Source organism: Puccinia triticina, chromosome 17A, assembly GCF_026914185.1.
Source record: "Puccinia triticina chromosome 17A, complete sequence".
Lineage (NCBI taxonomy): Eukaryota > Fungi > Basidiomycota > Pucciniomycetes > Pucciniales > Pucciniaceae > Puccinia > Puccinia triticina.
The window spans coordinates 3,261,293-3,287,949 of NC_070574.1; the positions used below are offsets into that span (position 1 = coordinate 3,261,293).

The window sequence follows — 26,657 nt, forward strand, 5'->3', positions numbered from 1 at the left end:
CAAACAGAAACCTGAGTGGGCTAGTATGGGCCGGCCCAATTCTCAACCCTACCCGTTGCCAACATTGTGGGCTCAATCCCTTGATGCACTTCTAGAGTGCAGAGGGAAAGGCGTCAACTTAACTTTGTCGGAGTGATTGGCAAACAAAGGTGCAGAACCCTTGTTGGTCCAACAACGTCGGCGCGCCCACCCCTCTTCACAGGGATGCTGTTGTGACAACCAATCCTTTTGTGGTAATTTCTGACCGCGTCAGAACGCTGCCCCCTGCTGAGGAAAGCAACATTTGGGGTGCAAAATTGCATAAGATTTTTTTACATAAAATCATAAACTGCAATTTTGGCTGGCAGATGTCACTTTAAGTTTTATGCATGCTGACATCTCCCAGCCAAAATTGGCTTCAAGATTTTATGTAAAACGTGACATATGCAATTTTGAACAGCATAGTTGACCTGCTCCTGTGGTGTAGTTCTCCGACGGAGGACATCATTTTGAGAATCCTGATGGAACCTGATGGAACCCTTGTGTTAATTAAGACCAAGGAAAATTAAGTTTTCCTTCTAAATGGACATCTGGGAGGCCCCCAGAACCAACAGGAAGTCACCCAATGGTAAAAGCTAAACCACCAGGTCACTTTCTGTGATTGGTGTTGGTTGGTCCAACGTTACCTGATTGGAGAACATCTGACCAGCCTATTCCAATTGGGATTGGTTTATCCAGTCAATCCACAATCATGATTGGGGCATCCAATCACCCCGACTTTGCGCGGAAACTCTAAAAATTCAGCCAATTGGGTAAATTTTGGGTAGTATGTGCACAAAAGCGTCCAGCTGAAACCAATCTTGTTGGCGCAATGGTTAATCTGCTTGCTTACAACCTAGGACAGCAACGATTTTGTGGGTTTGAAGTGCACTTTTTGTCCTTTTTTCCGGCAGCAGGCTGTACAGCTTCAATGCCACAATTGGGACATGGTTGGGTGAAGGTGGGGGACTTCACAAGCTTGTGCAGCCTCTCCGTTGACCGCACAAAGTGCGGGAGAGGCTTGTGTCTAAAACATGCATGCTTGCGTGTCATGGTTGGGCTTCTGAGGTCCTTTTTGTTTGTAAAAATCATGTAAAATACACACAACCACCCAGTGGATAATAATGTTGGGCAGGGTGTGCGCAAGATGGGGGTCTTCATCCCCATCAAGAAGGATTCTGAACTTTTCAAAAATTGTATGTGTAGGTTTTTTACAAGCCAATTTTAGTCCAACATGACTTTTTTTTTGTTAAACCAAACCATTCCTTATTTAATCAATAGAGGACAAGGCTGTCATCCCAGGATGGTAAATAGAAGATTTTTGGAGGAATTTTATGAAGGAGGAATGCTGATTGAGAATCCAAGAATCAACTTCAGTTCAATCTTGAAGAGTCAGATTTTCAGATTTTTGTGATCTTGCAAAAATTCCTGCTGGTCCAATTTTCAATATTTTCCTTTGAAAATTGGATGAGGAGGTCCGCACCATTCTCCTCTATCTCTGACCCAACTTTTTACCTACGGTGAGATGGATGTACAGGAGGTGCAGCCGTCCAAAAGTTGGCTACACCAAAACTGGCCAACCGTGACGCGGTTGTAAGTCGAACTTAGTCAGTCCTTCCTTCTCTCTGTGAGACAGAGACCCTGCGGGGCTCTCCTCCAGAGAGGCTTGGTTAAGTCTGGTTGTAAGTCGGTTTTAGACTCAAGTTCCTCCTTTGGGCGACCAGGGCTGCCCGCCCCCCCCCCCCCCCCGCAGAAGAGGGACTTCACAAGTTTGCCAACTTTTGACCCACCATGCCCCTTTGGGGATGTTGTGGTTGCAGTGGACCCACATAGGTCACCAAGCCAGAGTGTTCGGTTAGCCCAACCATCAAAGCACATGTTGGGCCAATGTCCCAGTTGCCCGGTGTATCAAGCCTAATGTTTGGTGGGTCACAGCGCACTGATTCAACTTGAGACTGAGGCAAAGCGCAGTCGGGAGCTTGGCGGGTAAATATCTGCAACGGGGTCCTGAGCTAACTTATCAAAGTCCCTCCCCATGTGGGAGGTCGGAGTTCAGAGTTCGGGTGGTGGTCCGGGGGGTGACTCATTTGGGTGGAGCTTACACAGCAGTTGCGGGGCGCCGTCAAAAATGCCGGAAGTTTGGTCGTCAATTTGACGCACCTCGCTCTGCGGCCGTTGACGGCCAAAAAACAGGCCTCCGGTCAGCCGACAAACACGCCGTCGAAGCGCCAACCTCCCTGACCGCCCACATTCAGTCAAATGTTGGTCAAACCTAACGCCGATTTGACCATTTGGTCAAATTGCCGAGCAAACCAGAGCCCCACAAGATCAGCGGACAGGGACGTTCGACCGCCCTGACGGGCAAACCACCGGCAAATTGTCGACTATTCACCTCACCCAGTCAAAAACAGGCTCAATCAATCTGGTCTTGCTTGCTACACCACCTCACAACCGTTTCAGTCGATCGATTTTGACTCGGTCCCATCGGGAGCACTCACAGGGGAGTCTGACAGAAGTCAGACCAAGTTATCCAGGCCACCAGGGCTATTTTTTTGTTATCATTGCATGTTTATATGGTTTTTTGTGGCTTTACAATTTTGTGTATTTTTTCTGCTTTTTTTGCCTTTTCTGTTTTTTTTTTTTTTTTCTTCTTTTTTTTTGAAAGCAGCAAGCAATAGACAGTGAAACAGACGGATAGTGATTTAGAGGAGAGAGAAGAAGAACGGAGGGGGAAGAGAGACAGGCATAATGGAGAGATCAAGGGGGAGGGATGATCCTAGTCGCCTAGGGCAACTTCTCTTGGAACTGACTCGTCGATCTCGGCAATTGTCGGATTAGGTCCAAGTTGAGCCGCCATTGCTTGGGCTTTGACATCAGTCTCAACTGGGTTTGGGATCTGGACCAATTCAAGTGGGACATCTGCAAACATCACGTCACCGGGGAATAGCTCCCGGTCACGGCGCAATATAAGTCTGGCGTGCCTACAATTTGCAAGGCAGTGGTTAGCGCGCCCATTGGCCCATTGGATGAGCTGCTGGATGACTACTTACGCGGCTATCTGAATACGAGTCTTCTCCCGCACCGCCTCCAGATGGTTGTCAATAAGGTCCGATTGGGATCGCATGTCACCGGGAGCTTGGTGAACGAGGTGATGGATGGTTATGATCCGAAGCATAGCAATTCTTACCCTCACCCCTCAATGGAGGTCTGCTTGAATATCCTCAGGTGCTCGCATAGCCGCTTGGGGCTGGAATTGCCGATCTATTTGATAGATCAGCTTGAGAAGTTTGGGGACTGGGCCAAGTTCGCGGACCTGAGACTCCTGCCGGACATTCATAAGGAGCTGAGTGATGGGTGAGGGAGGAAAATGGCCATGTCAGTTGAAAAAGGTGGGTGGGGGGGGGGGGGGAATCAAAAAAAGTGGGTGTGGGGGGGGGGGTTGGGGAAATCGGGGACTTACTAAGTTCCAAAGATGAGTTCTCTCATGCTTCACAATTGCTCGCAGAAAGGTTAGCAGAATCGACATTGTGTTGTTGTTTTGAGGAAGTCCAGGAGGCAGAGTTTGCCTTTGGAATGCGGCGGGTTGTTCAAGAACGTAGGCCTAGCCGATTGGGTGTCAGCTAGATAATCTCACACCAAAAAAGAAAAAAGAAAAACCTCGCACCTTGACCAGTGGAAGAGGTGAGTGAACAAACGGGTGCCTGTGGAGTGATTGCAGGCGGCTGTATGACTCCAATGTGTGTGTCAGCAGTATTTCACGGACCCTCTGGCGCACACTTGTCTAGTTGGGGAAAGGGAAGATTATCAGCTTGACCACAGTCTTCCTAGTCAGCCGACAACATACCCTGATGAGCGTCCCATAAATGTGTGCGCTTGGAGCACCATTGCCTGCAACGTGGGCAGCGGGTGCTGGAGGTGTCGCTCGCTGTTTGAGCCACATAACGACCTGTAATTGCCATCGGATTTCTTTGGGCGCCTGAGGATTGTAAGTAAAAAACATGGTCAGTAGAGAAACAGCGGAGAAGAGAGGGAAGCTGGTACATACATTAAACATCTGCCTAGCCAACTGCAAATCACCCTTGGAAAGCTGGGCCAACGCAAGCAGTGATTCAACAAGGGGATGTGTCGCCACCTTCTGAGTGTGGCGTCGGGGGGCAGGATTTGGCTGTGGATGAGGTTGCGGTGGGGCAGGAGATTGTGCTTCCAAGGGGGTTTGTGGCGCTGGATCTTGCTGGTCATCTCACGGGACCATGCTTAGCGGGGGTCTAATGAAGCCGTCTATGCTTCCATAGACGCTGTAGGCTTCTTCGTCCGACAATTGGTGATCACTTCCAGACTCGTTGTTGTCTTCCGACCTCGGTTCGGGGGGCGGAAGGTGCAATTGACTGGTATCCTGCCGCATTTGTCTTGCGGCCACACCTCAGTCGCCACGAGCTACAATAAATGGGGGCAAAGGAGCAATGATACTAATCAGAGCTCTATTCTATCCAGTAGATCGAGTTGGGGGGTAGCTTACTCAGTGGAGTTCCTACATTACTGTCATCGCCGTGGATGATCCGACTGGGGGTGATGGTGGGCATTTGGGTTACATAAGTATCATCACTGTTGATGATGCGACTGGGTGTGATGACGGGAATTGGGTTGGGGGTGAAGTTTGGGGGTTGAAACTGCGGATCTGAGGACGGATCTGCTGGTAAGCCTCTGCAACGGGTCATTGAGATAACTACAAGATCCGTAATTTACCAAGCATCATGGGTGCCTCGCCTCCAACGTTAGGGACCAGTTGCTGAGGGGTGATAGGAGGTTGATTGATATCTGCGCCAAATATATGTCAGTTTTGTCTTTTGGTTGTGTTTGCGAGTGATGTACATATCTGCAAAATCTCCATACCTGTCACATGGGGCTGGCTCGCTAGGGTTTCAACAATCACTCGACTTGGGGTAATGTTTGGAGGAGGATTGGATTGACCTTGACCGTGCACACTTGGGACTTGGGGGGTACGCACAATAGCTGAGCTTTGACGTGGTCGCTTCGCCCGTGACACACGACCCGCGGGAGCTGTTTCTTCCACTTCATGGCTGTTGATACGGATGGGTTGGGAGCCCAAGGGGGGAGGTAATGTCGAAGATGGTAGTCGCATAATGTGTACGGAATTTTTGTGGCTAGGCAAGCGTGTATTGGCAGGCGCAGGAGTGGCAGGAGCTGATACAAAACAGAGGTGGAAATATGCGGGTAGTAGGGATTGAAACAAGTCATGGCCTTGGTAACTATTTTTTCCTGAGGATTGATACCGCCAGTCAGTAATCAGAGGTTTTTATATACCCTATACGCCTGGCTCATTTGTGCTTACCAAGGTGCATCTTGCTCTTTGCCGAGCTGCAAACAATCACCAATATTGGGATGGATCCAAACGGAGCATTCCAAATTGATCGGAGAGGTACGTGCTTTTAATTAGTATTGAAATGTGGTTATTCGGATGGTTAATTTGACGAACGACGTACTAGTTTTCAAGAAGTTGGAGTCTTCTGAACTCAGACCAAAATGGCTATGCAGGTATTGCGGCGGTCGTTCGATGTTTTCAACGGTAGCTCATTCAATGCTGCCAACACATATATCAAATCTTCCGGATCATTTGCGGCCAGGGTTCAGAGGAGAGCGTTTGATGACCCGTCAAATTGACAAACCTGAGACAGTCAACGCGGTCGAGAATATTGATCTGTATGAAATGGAGCATTTTGATCAACCACACAATCAGCATGATTCAGTGAATGATGAATTTATAATGGACAATACTGGTGATGTGTCCAAGGGAGATCAGACAAGTTCGAGTGAAAGTAGCCACAAAGACGGCCCGATGATTGGGCAAGAGGTGATTGATATTTTCCAGCCGGGAAATCCGTATGAACAAGGCGACCAAGGAGAACCGGATGGGGAGGATGGCAATGGCGATGGCGATGGCGAAGAAGAAGATGCAGGATGGTTCCCCTTTGCGGGTTTGGTGGTGAGCAAAGACAAGTCCGGTGAAGCCGGCACCTTTGTGCCCGCGGGGGTCACAAACACTGATGGGGGGTTTAATTTCATTTCTGCGGCCCAGCCACTTGTGTCAGTTCTTCTGGCGGGTTACATGCATAACATCCTATCACGCACACAATATGATAAAGTCAAATCACTCATTGAGCTCTGTGGGATGAAACTTCGCCATTGGACCTCTATATGGCGGACTAAGAAGAACATCAGGTCCATGCTTAACATGGAACCCAACCAAAGAGAGAGTGTCTTCAAGAACCAATGCTATTCCCTGAGTGTCAAAAAGGTTATATCTCTAGTGAGTCTGAATCAATCTCATTAGAGTTAAAATCATCAATTAATCATGGACCATCTTCTCTGTAGGATTTGGCAAATCCATATGTGACCCCCCACTTAGATTTTTACCCTGTAGATTCAGGTGGGAAAAGCATATACAAATTGTCCCAGAGTTACAAGTGGCGCGAGGCCCTTGCTCGTGAATATTGTGCTCCAATGGTTGCCATAAACAAAAAACATTATTAAATCTATGAACCATGTCAGTTACAATCAGGGGTTATGGTGGTACCTATATACTTTTACCAAAAAGAAGATGGTAAATTATATGCCAAATGTGTCAAACCGAGGCATGAAGGTTTGCCACACAAGAAAAAATTCAAGATTATAATACCTAAATACCTACCATATAAATCATCAAAGTTGATTTCCATAAACTGCGAAGATTTCGCATTGAATTATTTTGAAATATGCATGTGGGGTGACGAACCATTGTCATCTGTGTGCAAGAACAAATTATGGGGTGATCTCTTTATCTGGGGCATTTAATGATAGTGTGGAGGAATTACTGATTATTGATTTTTGATTTTTTGGCAGAGGAGGATCATGGGTCTTTCACACCAATTTCTTTACCAAATGAATGGCGGGAGAAGTCTGGTAATAGGATTATTAGACATGTTCCAATTGCCCTGTATTGTGATGATACCTCAGGTAACCAATCCAAAAAGTGGAATAAGCACATCAGCTATTATTTCACACTTGCAGGTCTTCCTCCCAAGGTATCAAATCAACAGTATAATTGTCACTTCCTCTCAAAATCTAATACAGCAGGGCCGTTGGAATTGGCTGATCAAATAGTTGATGAGCTGAAGTACGTTATCAATCTTCTATCAAATCAGAATTATATCAAAACGTTGGCTGAATGTTTGCTCCTTTTTTCCAGTGATATGACTACCAATGGATGTGTTGAATTTGACTGCAAATTGCAACAAGAGGTTTTTGTTACCACAGTGGTACTTTGTTTCCTAGGGGATTCACCCATGCATGCAGAGATTACCAACACGCCTCTTCCTGGTGCTTCATTGAACCCTTGCCGCATATGCCATTTAGGGGTGGAAAAGCGGGCTGATAAATCAGGAGAGGATTACATCTATCAGTTTTTGGGAATGGACTCATTGGGTAACAGGGTACATAGCTGATTCCCATATATGGCATGAATTTCCTAAAATATTGACTGATAAAGATGCTTCACATTATGAAGGATGTGGTGGATTATAGAGACTGGAATGAGACCATTGAGCGCTCTCATAAAATGTGGGAAACAGCATTGAAGAAATCCAAAGATGCATATAGAACTGAATCCAAATCCTTAGGAGTCCAAGATGTGATAAATAAGGCATTTGTAGATATACTAAAAGATAGGAATAGGAAAGATGAAGTTGAAAAGATAATGGCTCTTGCTGAACATCAACACCATAAACTCTTTAACCCATTCTTGCAATTGCTGGGTAAGACTTTGACAACATATCAGTCATCCACAATGGGCTTAAGACTGACTTTATTTCTGTATCAGGTTTTGACGGATGCCATGATACCCCTGTCGAGGTTTTGCATGTTGTACTGTTGGGTATCATCAAATACATTGCCATAGATTTCCTCAGCAACACTATCAAGCCCCGTCAGGTCAATGATCTCCTTGGAGCATGGCAATCATTTATCACTAATTCACTTGACCTCCCTGCCATAGATGCCGCATACTTGTACAAGCATCACAAAAGCATGGTTGGAAAAGACTTCAAGATTATACTTCAATGTGCACCTTTTGTTTTCTTCCAGTTTATGGATGAACAGCAGAGAGAATTATGGCGTGCACTGTGCAGGATGGCACCCTATATCTTCCAGACACACATTCCTGACATGGAAGTGTACCTGGATCAATTAGAGATATTAGTTGATCACTTATTATTACAGCTCATGAAGTGCAATGCTAGATGGGTCAACAAGCCAAAGTTTCATATGTTGATACACCTGATACATTCCATTGCACGATTTGGTCCAGCCAGCCTTTTTGCGACCAAAAAGTTTGAGAGCTTCAACAGCATACTCAGAAATGCTTCAGTTCACTCAAATAGGCAGCATCCTGGAAAGGATTTGGCAGTATCATTTAGCAATTTTCAATGTCTGAGGGCAATACTGTCTGGCGCATATCTTTGGGATCATATCAAGAATATATATTTTCAAGCATCTTCACAATTGAAAAGAATATTTCAAATGGAAGATATACAACAATCTATCGGCTATGTCCATTCAAGTATTTATGGGTCAGGTGAGGACTTCCCATATATTTCACAGGCCAAGCTGCCCAAATCGGACAGAGTTGCTGTTCCTAAGGAAGTCAGTGATAAATATCCCAACCACCAGTTCAATCAAGAATGCTGCCTAAAGTTGGATGATAAAAGAAGTGTAAGAAAAGGGTCTTTTGTATGGCTTAGGCGTCCAAGGGATAAGCCATCAATCATTGGCCAAATTCATTCTATCTGGAAAGTCTCATCAAGAAATGGGGTTGGCCCCAAGAGAAACATCTACTGCATGCAGATTAACAAGTTTGAAAGATCAAATGTCTCTGAATACTACCAGATGAGGATCCTTACAAGGACCAATAAAAACCATGCATGTTCACCCAAGGTATGCCAATTTCTTGTGCAGCATCCAATGACATATAATCCACAAGCTAATTCATTTCTCACATTCAAATTAATTACAGGACATAATGGAATGCCTCAATGTGCAGCACAACTGCCATGATGGTGGGTGTCGAGTTAAATTAAGTTCCAGGAAACAGAATGATACCCATGAGGGCAATCCTGCAAGATACATGGTGGACCACAACCCAACTGAATCGTTCATTCTGAATATGTGCTCATTTCATTCTTCAGACATTCACAGAAGACTTTCACAAGTACCCCTGGAACCAGTCCCTGGCAGAGAATTTGCTGAAGCAATTAGAAAAGGACTTGACAAATGGAAGTCGGAAAGAAATCTCCCAGACAAAGAAGAAGAAAGATTTTTCCGTCAACACCAGCATATTGACTCAAGAAGAAAATCCGTTCAACCCCAAACTCCTCAGAGGGGCAGAAGCAATTCTGCACAATCATTCCATCAACAACAACCCCCCAACCTATTTAACCAGATAAATCCAGAGCCACATGGTCATGATCTCTATACTATGCCAAGCGGTGGCCAAGCAGATATGTTTACAGATCCAAGGCCAGATCTAAGGCCACCTCTAAATAATGAATATGGGTATGCATCAAACCAAATTGGTCAATTGCATGCCTCCCCAGCAGCCAACACTATGGGAAATTAAGTCTACCATCCTCAACCAATGTACCCCCCCCCCCAACTCAATGGGAGGATCCAATGCCCCCCCAGTGGGTAGCACCACTGGAAATTCAATGTACCGGTCTTCATCCAGAAGTTCTCTTGGGATGGGGCAACCAATGTACCCACCCAACTCAATGGGAGGATTCAATGCGCCCCCAGTGGGTAGCACCACTGGAAATTCAATGTACCAGTCTTCATCCAGAAGTTCTCTTGGGATGGGGCAACCAATGTACCCACCCAACTCAATGGGTGGATTTGATGCCCCCCCAGTGGGTAGCACCACTGGAAATTCAATGTACTGGTCTTCATCCAGAAGTTCTCTTAGGATGGGGCAACCAATCTACCCACCCAACTCAATGGGTGGATTCAATGCCCCCCCCAGTGGGTAGCACCACTGGAAATTCAATGTACCGGTCTTCATCCAGAAGTTCTCTTAGGATGGGGCAACCAATCTACCCACCCAACTCAATGGGTGGATTCAATGCCCCCCCAGTGGGTAGCACCACTGGAAATTCAATGTACCGGTCTTCATCCAGAAGTTCAATTGGCTCCATCAGAGGCTTGTATGCCCCACCAGCGGGCAGCACCAGCTCCATGACTGGACTATATGGCCCCCCAGGGGGCAGCACTACTGGAGATTCAATTTAACCCCCTACATATGGAAGTTCCTGCATGAAAGCTGATCCAGGATAAAAAAACCTAATGCCCCAAGCATTTCAGTTGTCAGCAAGAAATTGATTTTGACTGAAAAAAATCATAAAATCATCAAAATAACTCTTTGAGTATACCCTTTGCTGCAGATGTAGAAAAAAAATGGGTTGGGAGTATATGTTTAAATTATTGTGTTTGTGGAAAAATTCTATCTCATAAATGGGCACTTTTATTTCAGTCATTGGGCAATGGTCTTTATAATTATTTAAACCAAAAATCAAATCACTAAAACTTTGTCTTTGGGTTTGGAGTCTAGCATTTCTTGTGGTTCTGGAGAAAAAGAGAGAAACTGGCTTGTGAAACTTATTTTACTGCATCAATATAACATGTATTCTTTGCTTTGGAAAGTGGGCGCGAGGATTTACATTAGAAATATCAAGAATTTTCAACTTGTGCAACAGCAGCGGCGGTCCCGGGATGGGGGGGGGGGGGGGGGGAAGGGGTAAGGACATTTTTATATATACACACAACAACAATGAGAGGACAGAAAGCAAGACAAAGGGGATGAAGCAGTACCTTTGTAGAGACCAAGACCGAGTTCCACGGAGCTGAGTTTGCTCTTCCGCTTGCAACACGGGCATCCGTCCATCAGAACCGGGGCCGCCAGAGGGTTCAGAAGAGCGTTGGGATCTGCTGGCTGTTGAGCATCTTTACACACTTCCGCGGCTTGCGGAGCGCCCCATCCTCGACCTTGTTGCCCCGCCAGCCAGTGCCTCGGTGTGGGTAGTTCAGCCCAATCAATGTATTGGTTGATATACTCCTTCCTTGTTGTGTTGGGACATGAGCGCAATCGATCCAAGCGTATACAGATACCAGACGGACGATCAACAAGCGCGCAGGTGGAGTCTGGTTAGCAAGCCGGAGGTTCTGGCCGAGGCGGACGCCTCTGCTCTTTGAAAATCAACTGGTGAACAAGACGAGGGGAATGGAGATCAGGGCAAGGATGAAGACTGAGTTGAAGTTGAGGGAATGGCAAGTGAGTGAAGACAAAGGAGGGGGACTTACCAGATTAGAGCAAGGATGAGGTGACCGAGGATGGCAAAGCTGAACTTGATGATTTGAGGAGCGCTGCTTGCCGGCTTCCTGGCGGTCAAAGCTTCTTGACGGCATATTGCCGCTATGCCCGCCGGTGTTTGATTGGTCAAGGCATGTTTGCCGCCAAATCGACCGGGCAAGTTAACATAACTTGCCCCAAGTCGAGGGAGATTGACTCAATCTTGAGGGCTGGCGGGGGCGTGGTCAGATTGGCGGCAATTTGACAGCACGGGGGTCAATTTGCTGGTGGCTTCCACCCCGCGTCAATTTGACGGGCGAAACCTAAAATCGTGCAACCGCCGTGTAAGTTTGGCTGGTGGCGAAGCCACCCCTCCCGCAGGGAGGGACTTAGAGCATTTCCACCGCGGGCGGTATTTTCGGGGCGCTAAAATATGATCTCTGGCAGTGCGCAGCCAGTTTTAGCGCCCCAAACTGCTGCGGCATACACCGCGAGAGTCTGTAAAAAGTCATGAAAGGCATGTGTCGCCCCCGGTCCACTCCCCCGTCAAATCCACCCGGTTATCAAAGGGAGTTCTCTTGTTGATGATCGGAACAAAGCGGGTCGTTCCGGTCATCGTGGGGAGTATATACCCCTCTTGATAACTGGAACGAACCAGGCATCAAGGGGAGTAAATATGTACCTCCCTCGATGAGGTCGGAACAATCCGGGTTGTTCCGGTCATCGTGGGGAGTATATACTCCCCTCGATAATTGGAACGAACCGGCCAACTCCCCTCAATGATCAGAACAGACCAGTTTGTTCCGGTCATCAATATGGGGAGTATCCTCTTGATGACCGAAAGGAACCGGACATCAAGGGGAGTATGTACTCCTCTCGATGACCAGAGGAACCGGCCATCAAAGGGAGTATGTACTCCTCTCGATGACCAGAAGGAACCGGCCATCGAGGGGAGAATGTACTCCTCTCGATGACCGGAACAAACGGGCCATTGAGGGGAGTACCTCTTGATGGCCGGCCTGACTTGGCCATCACGTGAAGGGATTGTACATTCGGGGGTGTGAGCTGTAGTTTCATGAGGAGTTTGGTGTGTGAAAGGGAGTTGACGTGGGGGTGAATGAGTCCCTAGTGAGTCCCTACATGTAGGGACTCGAGGTCGATATTTAGGGACGGCCGTAAATTTTCGACGCAAATAGCGCCCGCGGTGGGTCGGGTTGAGGCGGTAAACTCCTGAAATTTCCAACTAGGGCCCCGATTTAGGGCCCGCGGTGGAAATGCTCTTACGTAGTGAGTCCCTACATGTAGGGACTCGAGGTCGATATTTAGGGACGGCCGTAAATTTTCGACGCAAATAGCGCCCGCGGTGGGTCGGGTTGAGGCGGTAAACTCCTGAAATTTCCAACTAGGGCCCCGATTTACACCACAGGTGAAGTTTTAAAGTTTGAATCCAGTAAAAATACTGGAGGGCAAGAAAAACCAAAAAGCAATTGGAATGCTTCCGGTGTGGTCAAAGGACCGGAATCATTCCAATCGCAATTCGGGTTAAACCCAAACCTGAAAAGATGGGTCCGCGCCGGAATGAAGTGGGAATTCATTTGACTTCATTCCAGGAAACAGACCGGAATCTCATTCCGGTTTCTTTCCTGGATTTTCCCCGCAATAGTTTTGTATACGACCGGGCAAGCCCCACAAATGCAGCCTTATATCCACTAATCACACACCTGACTGCATGGTGTGTCTAGCATAGTGGTCAAGCAGCTCCTGTGGGGTGGATCAGCCAGATGGTGCTGGTTCGGTTCCCCTTTTGTTTGACCAGTTGCCCACTCGCATTTTCGAGCCTTCAGCAGACCGCGCCAACCCGTCACCATTCCGAATAGCTATTGAAAGCAATTCGGAATGGGGTTGGCAATCCGAAATAAATTCGGAATCCCATCCAGTAAACCGCTGGTTTCCTTTCTGGAGAATCGCCGACCGTCAATGGACGGTCCGCCCTTGCAGGCGGGCCAATCAAAAGCATTTTGGTGGGCGATCGAAATAATTTCGACGCGCTTCACCCATGGTGTAGGGCCCGCGGTGGAAATGCTCTTATGGCTAAAGCAACTGTTTGGGTGGGAGATTGACCACCCACCAAAAAGTGATGGAAAATCACTCTTTGAATTTTGTAGCCTGCAGCTTCAACGCTGCCCCCCCCCATTATCGGAACTTAAGCTGCTTTATACTTTGTTGATTTTTTGAGCTCATCACATCAACATCACATTTTCCAAGTTTTTTTCGATAAATTTTTGTAAAGCCCACCCAAACTCAAGACAGCGGTCTTCACAGGCGGTGCCTGGCCCCGCAGGCCTGTGCAGGTCAAGTTTTTGTTTCTCTTATTTCGGCTTTGCTTGTCTGCTATACTTTTTCCTTTGAAAATCTGAGCTGACAGGAAGGAAGATGAGGTGCAGGTGCATCTGTCGATGCTCGGGACCTCATATGTAGCTCGCATAACGAGCGAGCTACAAGCTCTCAAAGTTGAACCAGGATTTTGCCTGATGGTCTCAGGCGAGCACCCCCGCTTTGGGTCTAAGTCCGGTCGGCGGCACTCTGCTCCCTACTCAGCCCCGCAGAGGAGGGACTTTGTTAAGTTAGGGTCCTGAGCTCACCACTCATTCAGAAGATGCCGCCGCAAACAGAATTAATGGACTTCGATACATATTCTATCCAGTCTAGCACTAGTCCAATCTTGATGAGTTCTTTCCCTCCGGAAAGCTGAGATCGCGAAACATGCAGCCCGCACTGGCCGGCTTCCCCTCCCATGGAGCCTGGGACTCAACCGTCCGATCAAGGCTAGTGAAGGAAAACACCGAATAAGATTGAGCTCCGTCACCTCAAGATCCAGCAAGGAGTAACGTGCGGCCACCTTCTGGTTGCATGCACATGCAGTCAGCCTACATCAGCATATGTACATTCACTGCTTCATCACGGGCTAGAGGTGAATTCCCCCATATTCAGGCGAGGTGCTGTTTCCATGTCTTTGACGCTTGACTCAATCTCTTCCACCGGCAACCAGTAGAAATTTGACCAACCGGTTTTGTAGCATGAACCTTACTCTTGCTTTCTACCCAGAATCAAGTTAATTCGACGCCACTTTGTGAAGCTTCCGGGTAATTTTCGGTTTTTCTACCCACATCTATCGAGAGAGATTCAGGCGTATCCTTCATCTTGTATAGTACCATCCTGCAAGCCGTCGAACACATATCTACAAGATACCCACCCACACAGTATCGAGGCTTCTTTTTACTCGAATTCCCACTCATTATCAAGGCATTTCTATTCTAGGCTGAGTGTATGTGTGCCTTTTCTCTTCCTTCCTCCGCTCAAGCATTTACACACGATCACAAAACTCTGTATCTCAACTTCAAATTTACTTATCATCATTGACATTGTTGGATTTTGATCAACTCAGCAGGCCTGAATCGAAGTCCATCTCATCATCTCACATCAGCGCCCAGAATGTTCTTCTTATCATGTTGTCTTGGGCGAAGTCAGAAGTCGGATACATCCAATGACGATCAGCCCTTAGAAAACGATATATCTAACCCCCCAGACTTAGAGGCAAGTTCGGCTTTCAAGGAAATCGAGCCCAAGCTACCATCAAACTCGGCAGCCCCTAGAAGGACTAGAACTAATGACAGCAACAAGTCAGGCAAGAAATCCCGGTCTTCAGTTTTGTCCTGGTGCAGCGTCACTAGCGTCGTCAACTTTTGCCATACATTGAAGTCCTCACAAACATCGTATCCCATGGAAGAATGCCCTCCAACAATTGAATGTTCGTCACCTACCCCGGCGGCCGATCCACGCACCAAATTTGGTGAGATCAGTTCAAATATGAGTTTGACAATGTGAGTACCCACGTTTCTCGTTAGTGCCAGAATTGCTATTGATCCATTTGCTATCCACACAGCCAGGAAGAAGGAGAAGATCAGTTTTACAACCGCCGTCAGAGCTACTCTGATGATCCTTTTGCGCCTCCTACCCCGCGAGTCGCTCGTTTTGGCAGTTTCTCCACCTCTTCTCAAGCCGATTGTAGCACACTTAGGAGCTCTGTTCAGAGCAATCATACCGAACCGATCCATTTGAATGCAAGCCATATCGAAGATCCCGTTTTGACCTTGCCTGATAGCGTATGCCTGCCCAACATTGATCGGCTGTCCAAATTCGATTTCAACGAATGGAATTCCAAGTGGATGAAGAATTCACCTGTCATACAGCCCTACCCAGTTCGGAACTATACGATGGCTAGCACTAGGATGTCCCCCAGCCCAACACTCACCTATCGGCCTCAACATTTTACACGCCGAGTTTCTGATCCAACTACGCTTGGCAGCCGCACCAACTACTCCTCGCGAACTGAAGATAGCACTCAAATACCTTTCCCTCAATTGTGATCACATCCCCCCGGTCATTAGGTGTATTTCTCTTTCGTTACAATCTTTGGATTTCGCCTTATCGTACCCTTCTAAGTAGGGCTTGCTCTGAACGCAAGTCAATTTACCCTGTCACTGGAAATATACCCTGCCTGAATATATTCATAATTACTTCAAAAACTTCCAGCCATCTCATGCCACTCCTTCCACACAACCATTCAATGTTCATCATATGAGGAATATTATTACTCGGGAAATCCGCCTCACACTACACTCCTTTGTTTTACGATACAGAAGCCATGTCCAACCTTTCATCTCATGCGTTATAACTTGTATCACTTCTTTATGCTTTCTTTAATCATCTTTCCAGTTTGATTGTGTTGTTTTTTTTTGTCAAAGTTGTGTTGGCATTCACTTGTTGAGAACTCTTTCAGAGTTTGTAATTCAATTGGGCTACCAGAAATCATGTTGGCTTTTAATATACACACCGCTTTTCATCCCTGAAAAAAGTCATGTCTGCCCTCTTTTCCATCCATTTTAGCTTGCCTATTACCCAGTAATGTGCATGAGTAAGGCCCTGTTTGGCAGCGTCATATTACACAGCGTAATACTAGGAAACAGGCTACATTACATGTGGTAAAACATGTCTTTTTAGGATAATCTTTTGAAAGTAAACCCTCATAAGGCTTGGCAGTTTACTTCCAAAAGATCAGGCGGAAAAGTAGTGTCTTGCACAATGTAGGGGGACATGGCAAGATTATTCATTGCATAATAATCATGCTGCCAAACAGGGCCTAATATATCCCTTTCTATGAGAATATTTAGGCCCCGTTTGGAGCCGACATAATCCAAGCAATATATGAGTTTTTTTTGCCTGACATCCTATGTGGCATCTGATCAGGTCCGCCAAAACTTGATCAGATGTCACAAAATTCCAGATTATATTGCACAATTATATTGGCTCCAAATGGGGCCTTAGTTTGTTGGTAGTGTTTTAAGTGCTTTCCCAAAACAGAACATTTTGATACACCTTGACTATATGTGCAGAAAGAGCCTCCTTGTGCGCGCCTCACAAAACATTGGGTACTTAAAATGCAAAGGGCCCCAAAGAATTATTACAATACCAAGAAGAGCAGACATCCTCCTTGCCAAGCAGGTAAAGAATCTTGCCAATAGGATAATCAGTGGTGGGTAGGTACAGTCTGGACCAACTAATCAACAATCACTACAAAATAAATTGGGTTAACTGTGAGCAGTTGACATGTGGAAACTCTGAGCAAGCTTGCAATTTGTGGTGTTACTCCAACATTTCTCAAACATTGACTCAACCTGCGCTTCAATGCACAGTGAATGTGCCAAAAAAGCCATTATGCCTCCAGGTGTGTTACAATGGCAGCTTGGTTTGACCCAGTTTTTTTTTTTGCAGTGGATGGATCCTCCTCAGGGGATTGATACAGTCTTTACCTGCTCTCCAAGGTGGAATCCACATCTCTACCCCTATTTTATTCTTGTTTTTCATTTACAAAAAAAAATCATTACCACACACATATTTCATTGACAAACATTTTTCATTCACAAACTAACTGTTTAAGAAGTTGGGTGAAGGACACCTTCAATACCAGCAATAAGGAAACCAAGGGGAGAAAGATACCACATATAGTCAGTTCATGTTGGTAACTTTATGATCAGTTTACTGATGCTGAGAATTGAATTTTCACATTTTTGATTCCATTTGAAAGATCAGAAATGACTGATTCTGAATTTCTTGTTTTGATAGAGTTTTATAAATTTTTTTGTCAGCATCACTAAACTGGTGTTAAATTGACCCATTTGAACTGCCCTAATGATCACTTGGACAGCGATTCTACAGTTTTCGTCAAGAATTTTCAGCTCAGCTTGTTCAAATTGTTCAGGTATGACCAGATCTTGATGTACTTCTTTCTATGGAAGTTGAATGAGTCATGATTCTGGTGAATAGGTGCTGTGATTTACATGAGTCGGCAGGCATAGATATACATCAGAAACTGCCAAGTTTGAGGAAGCCACTCTTCCGGTGTCGTTCTCCCTTGTCCTTACCTTTCTTTTGTGTTGCTGTTCGAAGGATGGCTCTAAAATTTTAGTCCGGGCGAAATTGTTGGGTGGGTCAAGAAGTACAGTCCCTTGAATCGCCAGAAAGAACAGACTCCTTCAGGCGCTCCATCAGGCGAGGCCTTCGTTTTTTCTGCTAAGCCAGTGCGACCACTCAACCTTACAATGTACATTTCTAATTCATGGGTCTTGAATGTTCATGATAAAACTCTGAACAGTCCATCTGGAAAAAATTGATATTTGGGAATCATTCTATTCCAAATTTTTCGTCCACCGAAAAATGGGACAGCCCCTCTCAAGTACAGGAGACTGGAAAATGAAATACTGAGAAAATATCAAGACTTTCTAGATTTCAAGTAGATTAGGAACCCGCTTTTATCTGCACAAGAGATTTGAGAGGTTAGTTTGAGTTTAGCAACCTGACTGATCAGGTCGAAGGCGAGCTCGAAAGAGTTGATCATTTGAGGAGAAGAATCCAGCTCGATGAAGTCCGTCCGAGGGAATCGAACCAGGATCGATCGAGGCGACATGATAAAAGGCAGTAAGATTGGGATCAGATTTGCTTGGACTATGTTCATGAGGTTCAGCGGGGAGCTTGGAATCGGCACTGTTATTGAATTCTTGAATGGTGTCGATGTTTCATGTCTGTAGTTCATATCAGAATATAACAGAACGAGAGATAGGAATCAACATAATTAGTTTTTGACCTTCATGATGCTGGTGGTTGGACTAAATTTTGATGTCGAGCAGTCAATGGAAAGTTTTTTACTGACTTGATTGCCAAGCAAAACATCCTAACTTTTCCATTATGTTCACCCACACTTCTTTCATTCAACTTGGGACATCTTAATAGAGCACGATTATTAGATGTAGTTCCCTGTGATGCGATGTAAGCGAAGGTTACCGAAAACAAATCAGGCTTGAGGTGGACAATGGATGTCTATTTTGGGGTGGAACATTTATGCACACCTCCGGAAAGACAACCAAAGGTCTCCTGAGACGTTTCGATTCTTTCAAGCATTCGGCTAAACTTTTGATTGATGTTGTAGTGTTATGGCTAGGTGGATGACCAGTGCGAAATACCATTTCTAAAATACTTTTCCTTTCAAACCCACACACCAGAAATTCTTGACCTGGTGAAGAAACTCTGTCTTTAACAACGGGTAAGATAAAGATCGGGTTATATCTGAAAAGGGCCTTCAGCATCAACTTTTTTCTTTCCTTTTTTTTGACAAAAGACGACCAGACGTGGTTCATGTTTTTGAATTTTAGAAACCGAGGCGTACATTGACCAAGCTTACAGATATGCAAGGTAAATGACGTCTACATAGCTAGACCAGTTGCAGACGACCAAATCCCCAGGACGGACTGGAGTAGAAATGAGCTTTTGGGATCTGGAGTAGATGCGGCATTTTAAAGACTGTCCGGATTTTTTTTGAGGGGAACGAAAGAAAGGATACTTACGAATTTCGACGAGTAAAGGGTGGATCTGAAGGCAGTTGAGTAAAGCCCATGAGGTAGAGTGCTATCCGACCGAAAACAGCGGTACAATAATATTGAAAGGCTGAATGAAACTTGACAGAAAAGAGCTGCAGTGCAAAGTTGAGTTAACGTCATAATAATGTATGTGAATATTTGGAGTTTCCAAGAAAGACAAGGCAGACAAAGTGGATGAGTTTACTGACTGAAAAGATCAGGGTCGATGTCTCAAAAATCACGAACACGACTCCCAAGATGACGAGAAAGGCGGTTCTGAAGAGCGCCAATGGAGCCAATGGGATCCAAGCTACCCTCGGTAACTGAACCGTCGAGAGGGGCGGAAGTGGGTAAACAAATGGCGCCAATCCAGTGGATGGATCCTGTGGGGATGTAGGAAGAATCATCTTTATTAGTTCATGTAACCTGCGCCAATTCAAGAATTATGACACATAGCATTGGGATCAATAACCGTAGACCAACCCTCCAGGTAGAGAACTTTTCCATTGTACGGCCTTGAATCGATTGTTTGTCAGCGGTGCCTTGATGGTCCCTTTCAGTCGAGAGTGCATGTTTATATGCGTGACATCTGTTGCAGAGAGTGTGACAGCTCGGCCCCTGTGACAGGTGCAATATTGTCACCAACTTCGGATTTTCACTGGGTCAAGACATGGATCGACTCCACAACATAAAACCGCAACCACATCGTGAGTAAATTCCTTCTGATATCTGTATCACAGGATAACTGTTTGATATAAATTTTTCCGACTTGTTAAATGAAAACGTCGAAAATCCAACAGATATCCGATCGAAGCAATTCCATCGACCTGCCAGTTGGTATGTACTTGACTGCTCTTTCCTTTGCTCGCGAGTCGTAAATAATTGATGTATTGCTCCTCTCCGCTGCCTTCCCAGGCTTTTACCGGCACCCCAACTACCCTTCATATCGACCTCAAGAGACTTCGACCTCGAACAAATAATTTCTTCTCATCATGTCGCCCGCCCGCTCGAGGTCCCCATCTCCCTCCAAAAACCTAGCACAAGACGATTCTAAGAGAAGGAAGACTCATTCCCATAAAACCGAGCATCCTTATCGACATGAATCTCCTCGGCATCACCAAGACAGCAAGGTCCGCTCTAGCGACTATCACAATGGTTCAAAGTCTTCTCTATCTCACCGGGATCGAGACCGGGATCTTGATCGAAGGCGTGACCGTCGGGACCGATCAGCTAGTCCAGATCGCTACACACACAAAGTCAAAGAAAGAGACCGTGATAGAGAAAGAGATCGCGAGAAGGATAGCAACCGCTATCGTACTGATCGTCGACGACATGAAGATCGTGGTTATCGTGATAGAAGAAGGAGCAGGAGTAGAAGCAGAGACCGGGAGAGATGGAGTAGAAGACGCAGCAAGTCGCCAGATATTGGTGAAGGTCTGGATCGTGATCACAGACGTGATAATCAGCCTCGCCGCGAGCAAAATCAGCAGCCCTCAGCATCACTCGACCGCCCTTCTTCACCTAAGCTCTCAGATATCCCCTCCACTAGCATCGAAATCCCATCCAGGCTTCCTCCGCCTACAGCTACATTAGCTGCCCAAGACGGATCCGAGCAGGCTCTGTCCACCAGCCAGCATGCTCCTACCACAAGTAGTTCAGATAACCAGAGCCAGAAAGACCTCGATTCTTCGGCTCCCGGCTCCGCAGTTGCCAAGGCTCGAGCGATTGCTGAGGCTCGTGAAGGTCGTCTTCCAGGTGAGACGCTAGAACAACAAAAACTCCGTATGAAGCGTGAACGTCTCGAACAGTGGAAGGCCAAAAAGGCTCTCGAGGAGAACTCTAGTTCTAATTCCACTCCTCTTGCACCCCTCATTACCAAATCTGATCCAATCCAGAGTGTCCAAGTTGCCAACAAATCTAAGAATAAGTTGGACTCATCGGGCTCAATTGCTCCGAAGGGTCTACCGAAGAAGCCACTTGCTGCAGACGAAGCTACAGCTGCTGCTCTCGCCGCTGCTGCAATCTCCGCTCGTTTAGGAACTGCCCCTCCGCCCACCCTGGCCCCCACCAAGCTCATGAAAAACGCACCTCCGATTGGGATCAAAGGTTTGCCCACCAAGCCAACGTTCAATGTGTTTCCAGACCCCACTTCGAATAACTCGAAACTCAGCTCTGCTTTGGGTATTGAGGATGACAGCGGTAAAACGAAGATTCAGAAATTAAAATTCGAAGCTATCAATGCTGATGATGATCTTTTGAAGCTGGTGGAGGCCGAGGAAGACAGCGACGAGGAAGATCTAGTAGATGGTGGCCATGCTGGATATAATAAACGGAAGATTATTGACGGAGTAGAAGAAGAAACCGGAGTAACCGGTGCCGGTCCTGATGAAGTAGACGAAGAGCAGAGTGAAAGTGGATCAAAGATTCGACTGTCACAAGCTGTAGAGAAAACGACCAAAAAACGATTTGAGGCGGTTTCGAATGTGGAGACGTCCGTACAGCCTGCTCAAGCTATGGATATCGATCAGGAAGAAATCGATCCTTTGGATGCTTATATGTCTGGAGTTACCGATGAAGTGACCAAAGTCAATGATCGGGATCAAAAAAAGATGAATCAATTGGCGGCTGGAGCTAAAAAGGTTCTAGAAGAGGACGATGATCACAACGATGAAGAAGATCAGGCAGGTGGCAGTGAAGACGAGATCGACAAGACTAATTTGCGACCCGAAGACATCATGGCGTTCGTACTTACTGTACCTCTCTTGGTGACGTCGAATCAGAAAATTCAAATTGAATTTTGGATGCTGACATCTTTCTTCGTTCCCATCTAGACTTGTCGCCAAGAAATTGAAGAAGAAAGATTTGGCTCCAGTGGATCATCAAAAGATTAGCTACGAGACATTCAGGAAAGCATTTTATCACCCACCAGCAGAGGTAGAAGAAATGTCAGACGAACAGGCCGAAAACATTCGTATTGCAATGGATGGCATCAAAATTCGCGGCCAAGACTGTCCCAAACCCGTGATGAAATGGAGTTGGTTCGGATTACATGCTGCATGGTAGGTGTTCGCCTTCCCGATGTTTCCTTTGAGCAGATCAAGCATAAGAATCATGGGATCAAAACTGCATGCTTATACTCCACATTCACTGATATAGCCTAGAAGTCGTCAAAAATCTTGGTTACCAATCGCCGACTCCGATTCAAGGACAAGCTGTACCTGCGATCATGTCAGGTCGTGACGTGATTGGGGTAGCCAAGACAGGATCTGGAAAGACCTTGGCATTCCTATTACCTATGTTTCGACATATTAAAGATCAAAGACCTCTCGATGCGCTCGAAGGACCCATAGCGATGATCATGACGCCTACGAGAGAATTAGCCACTCAGATCTACAAAGAAGGGAGGCCTTTTCTCAAGTCTCTGGGCTTAAGGGTGAGTGTCTGTCTCATTTAAATACCCGATTATGTCAACATTCTTTCAAGATGAATGTTATGTTCCATCAGTGTACCGTGTGTATATTGATTTTCTTCATCACACCGCCTCTCCCTATATATCCGCCTGATCACTATCCCTTAAAGCAAGGGGCCAGCCGGTTTCACACTGATGACAACCTTGCTAACACATGCTTCTTAACATGCTCACTAGGCCGCGTGTGCTTACGGTGGATCGCCCCTGAAAGATAACATTGCCGACATGAAGCGGGGGGCAGAAGTGATTGTCTGTACTCCGGGAAGGATGATCGAACTTCTGACTACTAATTCTGGTCGAGTGATCAATATGCGTCGAGTTACTTACCTTGTCTTGGATGAAGCTGATCGAATGTTTGACATGGGATTTGAACCACAGGTTAGTCTGATTTCTTTCTAGTACGTATGCGTTGTTCATAGAAGATTGTGTAATAATTGCTTGAATCTGCATCTTCTCATTTCCCGCTTCACTTCATTGTTTTAATAAAAAAGGTAATGAAAATAGTCAATCAAATTCGACCCGATCGCCAAACTGTGCTCTTCTCAGCCACCTTCCCCAAGCAAATGGAAGCCTTGGCTCGGAAGATTCTCCGGAGACCATTAGAAATTACCGTCGGTGGTCGATCAGTAGTCGCCGCAGAAATCGAACAGATAGTTGAAGTCCGACAAGAATCCACCAAGTTTAACCGATTACTCGAAATTTTAGGCAGATCATACAATGAGGATTCCGAATCACGTTCACTAGTATTCGTCGATCGACAAGAATCAGCCGATAATTTATTCCGGGATCTTCTCAAGAAGGGATATCCCTGTTTGTCCTTACATGGGGGCAAAGAACAAGTTGATCGAGACCAGGTCATTGCGGATTTCAAATCAGGAGTGACTCCAATCGTGATTGCAACGTCTGTTGCTGCTAGAGGCTTAGATGTGAAACAACTCAAGTTGGTAATTAATTACGACGCTCCCAACCACATGGAAGATTATGTCCACCGTGCCGGTCGTACAGGCAGAGCAGGCAATAAAGGTACTTGTATCACCTTTATCGCCCCTGACCAAGAGAGATATGCTGTTGATTTACTAAGGGCGCTGGTCACTAGTGGTGCCAAATATCCCGAAGAACTTAAGACAATGTCGGATTGTAAGCAGCTTTCTTCCACTCGGTCTACTGTATCTCCAAAATGACAATTCCAACTCCTGTTAAACCTCGACTTGTTTTTCACAGCGTTTTTGGAGAAGATTAAATCAGGGAAAGCTCAAGCCTCGGGGTCTGGGTTTGGTGGTAAAGGTCTAGACAGACTAGAGAAAGACCGAGACGCCAAGTCACGTGCCGAAAGATCGGCCTATGGTGAGCCTGGAGGAGAAGAGGCGAGCAAAGAAGAAATTGGAACTGGAGTGGCTGGTGCCGCGGCTAGTGGTACTACGGCAAGTGCCATTCCGACGGTTGAAATCCCAGAAATCAATGTGGAAGTCAAGAGAGGACCTGCGCCTGATTCAAACAGACGTTCACAACCTGCTGCCAAGCCAACTCCGCCAGCACCGGTAGATGTAGCAGCAACTCCTGCTCTTACTGCTGCACTCAAAGCAGCTCAAGCAGCAGCCCAGGCGAAAGGGTATGTATCTCCTGTTTTCAAACCGACCTTTCAGAAAGTGTTCATCGACTATGTACTTAACTGACTGGTAACTTTTTGGAATCAATCGCCGGATTCATAGTCTGGATGCAAGCGGAATCGCCAGAGCCCAAAACGTGGTTGCTGACTTGAACGCCAAATTGCGATCAATGATTGCTGCTAAGAACGCTCAAGCCCAAGCCGGAAACCATGAATCAGCCAACAACCTCAACAACAATAACAATCGGTCTAAGGATCCTGATGCGACCGATTTCCATGCTATCGTCCCCATCAACGATTATCCTCAAGTTCGGTTCTTTTTAAATTTTCCCCCAGTTTTGGTAATCCATGTGCTGATACCTTGTGGTTCGATTCTCTTTATTTGATCAGAAAGCGAGATGGAAAGTCACGAACAAAGAGACTATGGTTCAACTGGTTGATAGTACTGGAGCTTCGGTCACCAACAAAGGTATGATCTTCATCATTTTCGATCAGTCGTTCCAAAGCACAAGTGCTAACAAGTAACTCACCAATTGCGTTTGATGGGAATACGGCATTTCAGGTGTATTTTATGAGAAAGGCAAAGAACCTGGTCCGGATGAGCCACCGAAATTACATCTATTGGTCGAGTCTAATGAAGAGTGGAGAGTTGAGTCATCTCTTGATTATCTATATATAGGAAAACCGTTGGAATTGAGCCTTTGCAAGGAAGTCGTACTAAAGCAATTCCGCTTCACATTTTGTCTTCTATTCCCTTGTTCATGTCCGATGGAACTGAACAACTATAATTTAGGTTCAACGAGCTATCACCGAAATCAAGCATATTTTGATCGAAGCCACTACGCAAGCATTAGAAGCTGAATCGCGAAACCCTGGACACCATCAAGCTGTTGGTAGATATAACGTGTTGGGCTAACCTGTTTCCTTTCCCCCTTTTTGTACCTTTCATGTAAAAGCAAATACACCCATGTTTTTATTTATGATGCAGACAAATTGCTTGCCTACCAAAAAGTATCTTCCCGATAACGATGACAGTTAGCCTTTCTTCCCAAAACCTTACAATTTTTGGTATCAATTTTGGTTGACAGCCTTGGTCCCTTCTTACCCTTCCTCGAGCTTAACTAAGTCTCTCCGAGGAGGCGCGAAGTGCCTCCGAAGCAGAGGCTTACCTCTAAAGTCACACCATTGGCCCTACAGACTCGAGAATTTCTGGCAAAAAAACACCTATTTTCTTTTCAAAATGTGTTTAAAAAATGTAGTTTTTAGTTTAAAAAAGATCTGAGTAGACAGACTTGTAGTCTGCAATCTCAGCTTCCATTTCACCATTTTTTAACCAACTGGCCCCCATGATTACTAGCCCACTCCAGCCCTGAAGTGGTTCTGGAGTGGTGATCCAGCCGTTTTTGGGCTCAAAATTTGAAATTCCCTGAGCCCGCGCGGTCTCGAAGGGGGGGATTGGTCACATAAATCTGCCATGTAAAAAAATTTACAGGACATTTCTTGCCAGGGGGGATGGATATGGGGGAGTTTGAAGTGGGCAAAAATAAGCTAAGAAGCTTGCCATTCCAATGGTGCAAAGGGCGCGGGATGAATCAAGAGGAAACAGGGAGGTATTGGGGAAAGTGGGGGAGCGTAGGGTCCTCCCTGCCATTTGTCTCGATCCTGTAGGGCGAGACATGCAACTTTAGAGGCAAGTCCCTCCTTCGGAGGTCGCTACGCTCCCCCGAGGAGGGTACGCTTGTGTTAAGTTCGACCCTTCCTCCCCTTTTGTCTTGTTGATCATTACCTCCAAACTTGGGGCTATTGACTTGGTTACCCTGAAGTTTTGGATGACAAACTGAGGGAGTGAACACAAAATGTCAACTATCAGATATACCTGATGACACATTGTGGTGATGCAATTGCTTGATGGTCTCAGCTACAAATCAGCAGCAAATGGTCCTGCCAGGGAGGGACTTGCCTGTAATGTTGAGGTTGTTGTGTGACAAGTACTGAAAAGTAAAGGCATGTAGCACACAGAAAAACAGCATGAAATTTAATGATATCAATAAAACTCAACAGCCCCAAAGCCATCTAGGGAAACAGGTGAGTTTGCCATGCCTAAGGCCCATCAGGAGTCGGACCCATGCTAAATTTTGATTCTTGGGGGCAAGCATCTCTGTGAGACAGAGAACCTGTAGGGCCCTTCCTTTTGTTAAGCTTGGA

The 26,657-nt window shown here is 46.0% G+C and overlaps 6 protein-coding genes across 6 annotated transcripts; 3 read left to right on the plus strand and 3 right to left on the minus strand.

Annotated features, from left to right (window-relative positions):
• Positions 1-3,214: 3,214 nt before the first annotated feature.
• PtA15_17A292 (uncharacterized protein) lies at positions 3,215-5,378 on the minus strand (the record flags this gene model as incomplete). Its single annotated transcript, XM_053164393.1, has 10 exons — positions 3,215-3,361; positions 3,479-3,619; positions 3,683-3,799; positions 3,863-3,994; positions 4,064-4,183; positions 4,268-4,437; positions 4,535-4,693; positions 4,762-4,833; positions 4,909-5,295; positions 5,369-5,378. 10 exons carry the CDS (start codon positions 5,376-5,378, stop codon positions 3,215-3,217), a joined length of 1,455 nt encoding a protein of 484 aa, XP_053028365.1.
• Positions 5,379-11,025: 5,647 nt separating this feature from the next.
• PtA15_17A293 (uncharacterized protein) lies at positions 11,026-11,523 on the minus strand (the record flags this gene model as incomplete). Its single annotated transcript, XM_053164394.1, has 2 exons — positions 11,026-11,304; positions 11,419-11,523. 2 exons carry the CDS (start codon positions 11,521-11,523, stop codon positions 11,026-11,028), a joined length of 384 nt encoding a protein of 127 aa, XP_053028366.1.
• A 3,376-nt stretch (positions 11,524-14,899) lies between these two features.
• Positions 14,900-15,834, plus strand: PtA15_17A294 (uncharacterized protein; the record flags this gene model as incomplete). Its single annotated transcript, XM_053164395.1, has 2 exons — positions 14,900-15,288; positions 15,351-15,834. The coding sequence occupies 2 exons, from the start codon at positions 14,900-14,902 to the stop codon at positions 15,832-15,834; spliced, it is 873 nt and encodes a 290-aa protein (XP_053028367.1).
• A 2,402-nt stretch (positions 15,835-18,236) lies between these two features.
• On the minus strand, positions 18,237-19,158 carry PtA15_17A295 (uncharacterized protein; the record flags this gene model as incomplete). The annotated part of the gene is made up of 3 exons (XM_053164396.1): positions 18,237-18,546; positions 18,675-18,778; positions 18,871-19,158. The coding sequence occupies 3 exons, from the start codon at positions 19,156-19,158 to the stop codon at positions 18,237-18,239; spliced, it is 702 nt and encodes a 233-aa protein (XP_053028368.1).
• Positions 19,159-20,047: 889 nt separating this feature from the next.
• On the plus strand, positions 20,048-20,431 carry PtA15_17A296 (uncharacterized protein; the record flags this gene model as incomplete). The annotated part of the gene is made up of 3 exons (XM_053164397.1): positions 20,048-20,084; positions 20,178-20,214; positions 20,293-20,431. 3 exons carry the CDS (start codon positions 20,048-20,050, stop codon positions 20,429-20,431), a joined length of 213 nt encoding a protein of 70 aa, XP_053028369.1.
• Positions 20,432-20,475: 44 nt separating this feature from the next.
• Positions 20,476-25,368, plus strand: PtA15_17A297 (uncharacterized protein; the record flags this gene model as incomplete). Its single annotated transcript, XM_053164398.1, has 11 exons — positions 20,476-20,727; positions 20,844-22,117; positions 22,209-22,436; positions 22,534-22,810; positions 23,024-23,224; positions 23,338-23,983; positions 24,068-24,455; positions 24,556-24,760; positions 24,843-24,921; positions 25,015-25,100; positions 25,246-25,368. The coding sequence occupies 11 exons, from the start codon at positions 20,476-20,478 to the stop codon at positions 25,366-25,368; spliced, it is 3,759 nt and encodes a 1,252-aa protein (XP_053028370.1).
• Between the last annotated feature and the right edge of the window lie 1,289 nt (positions 25,369-26,657).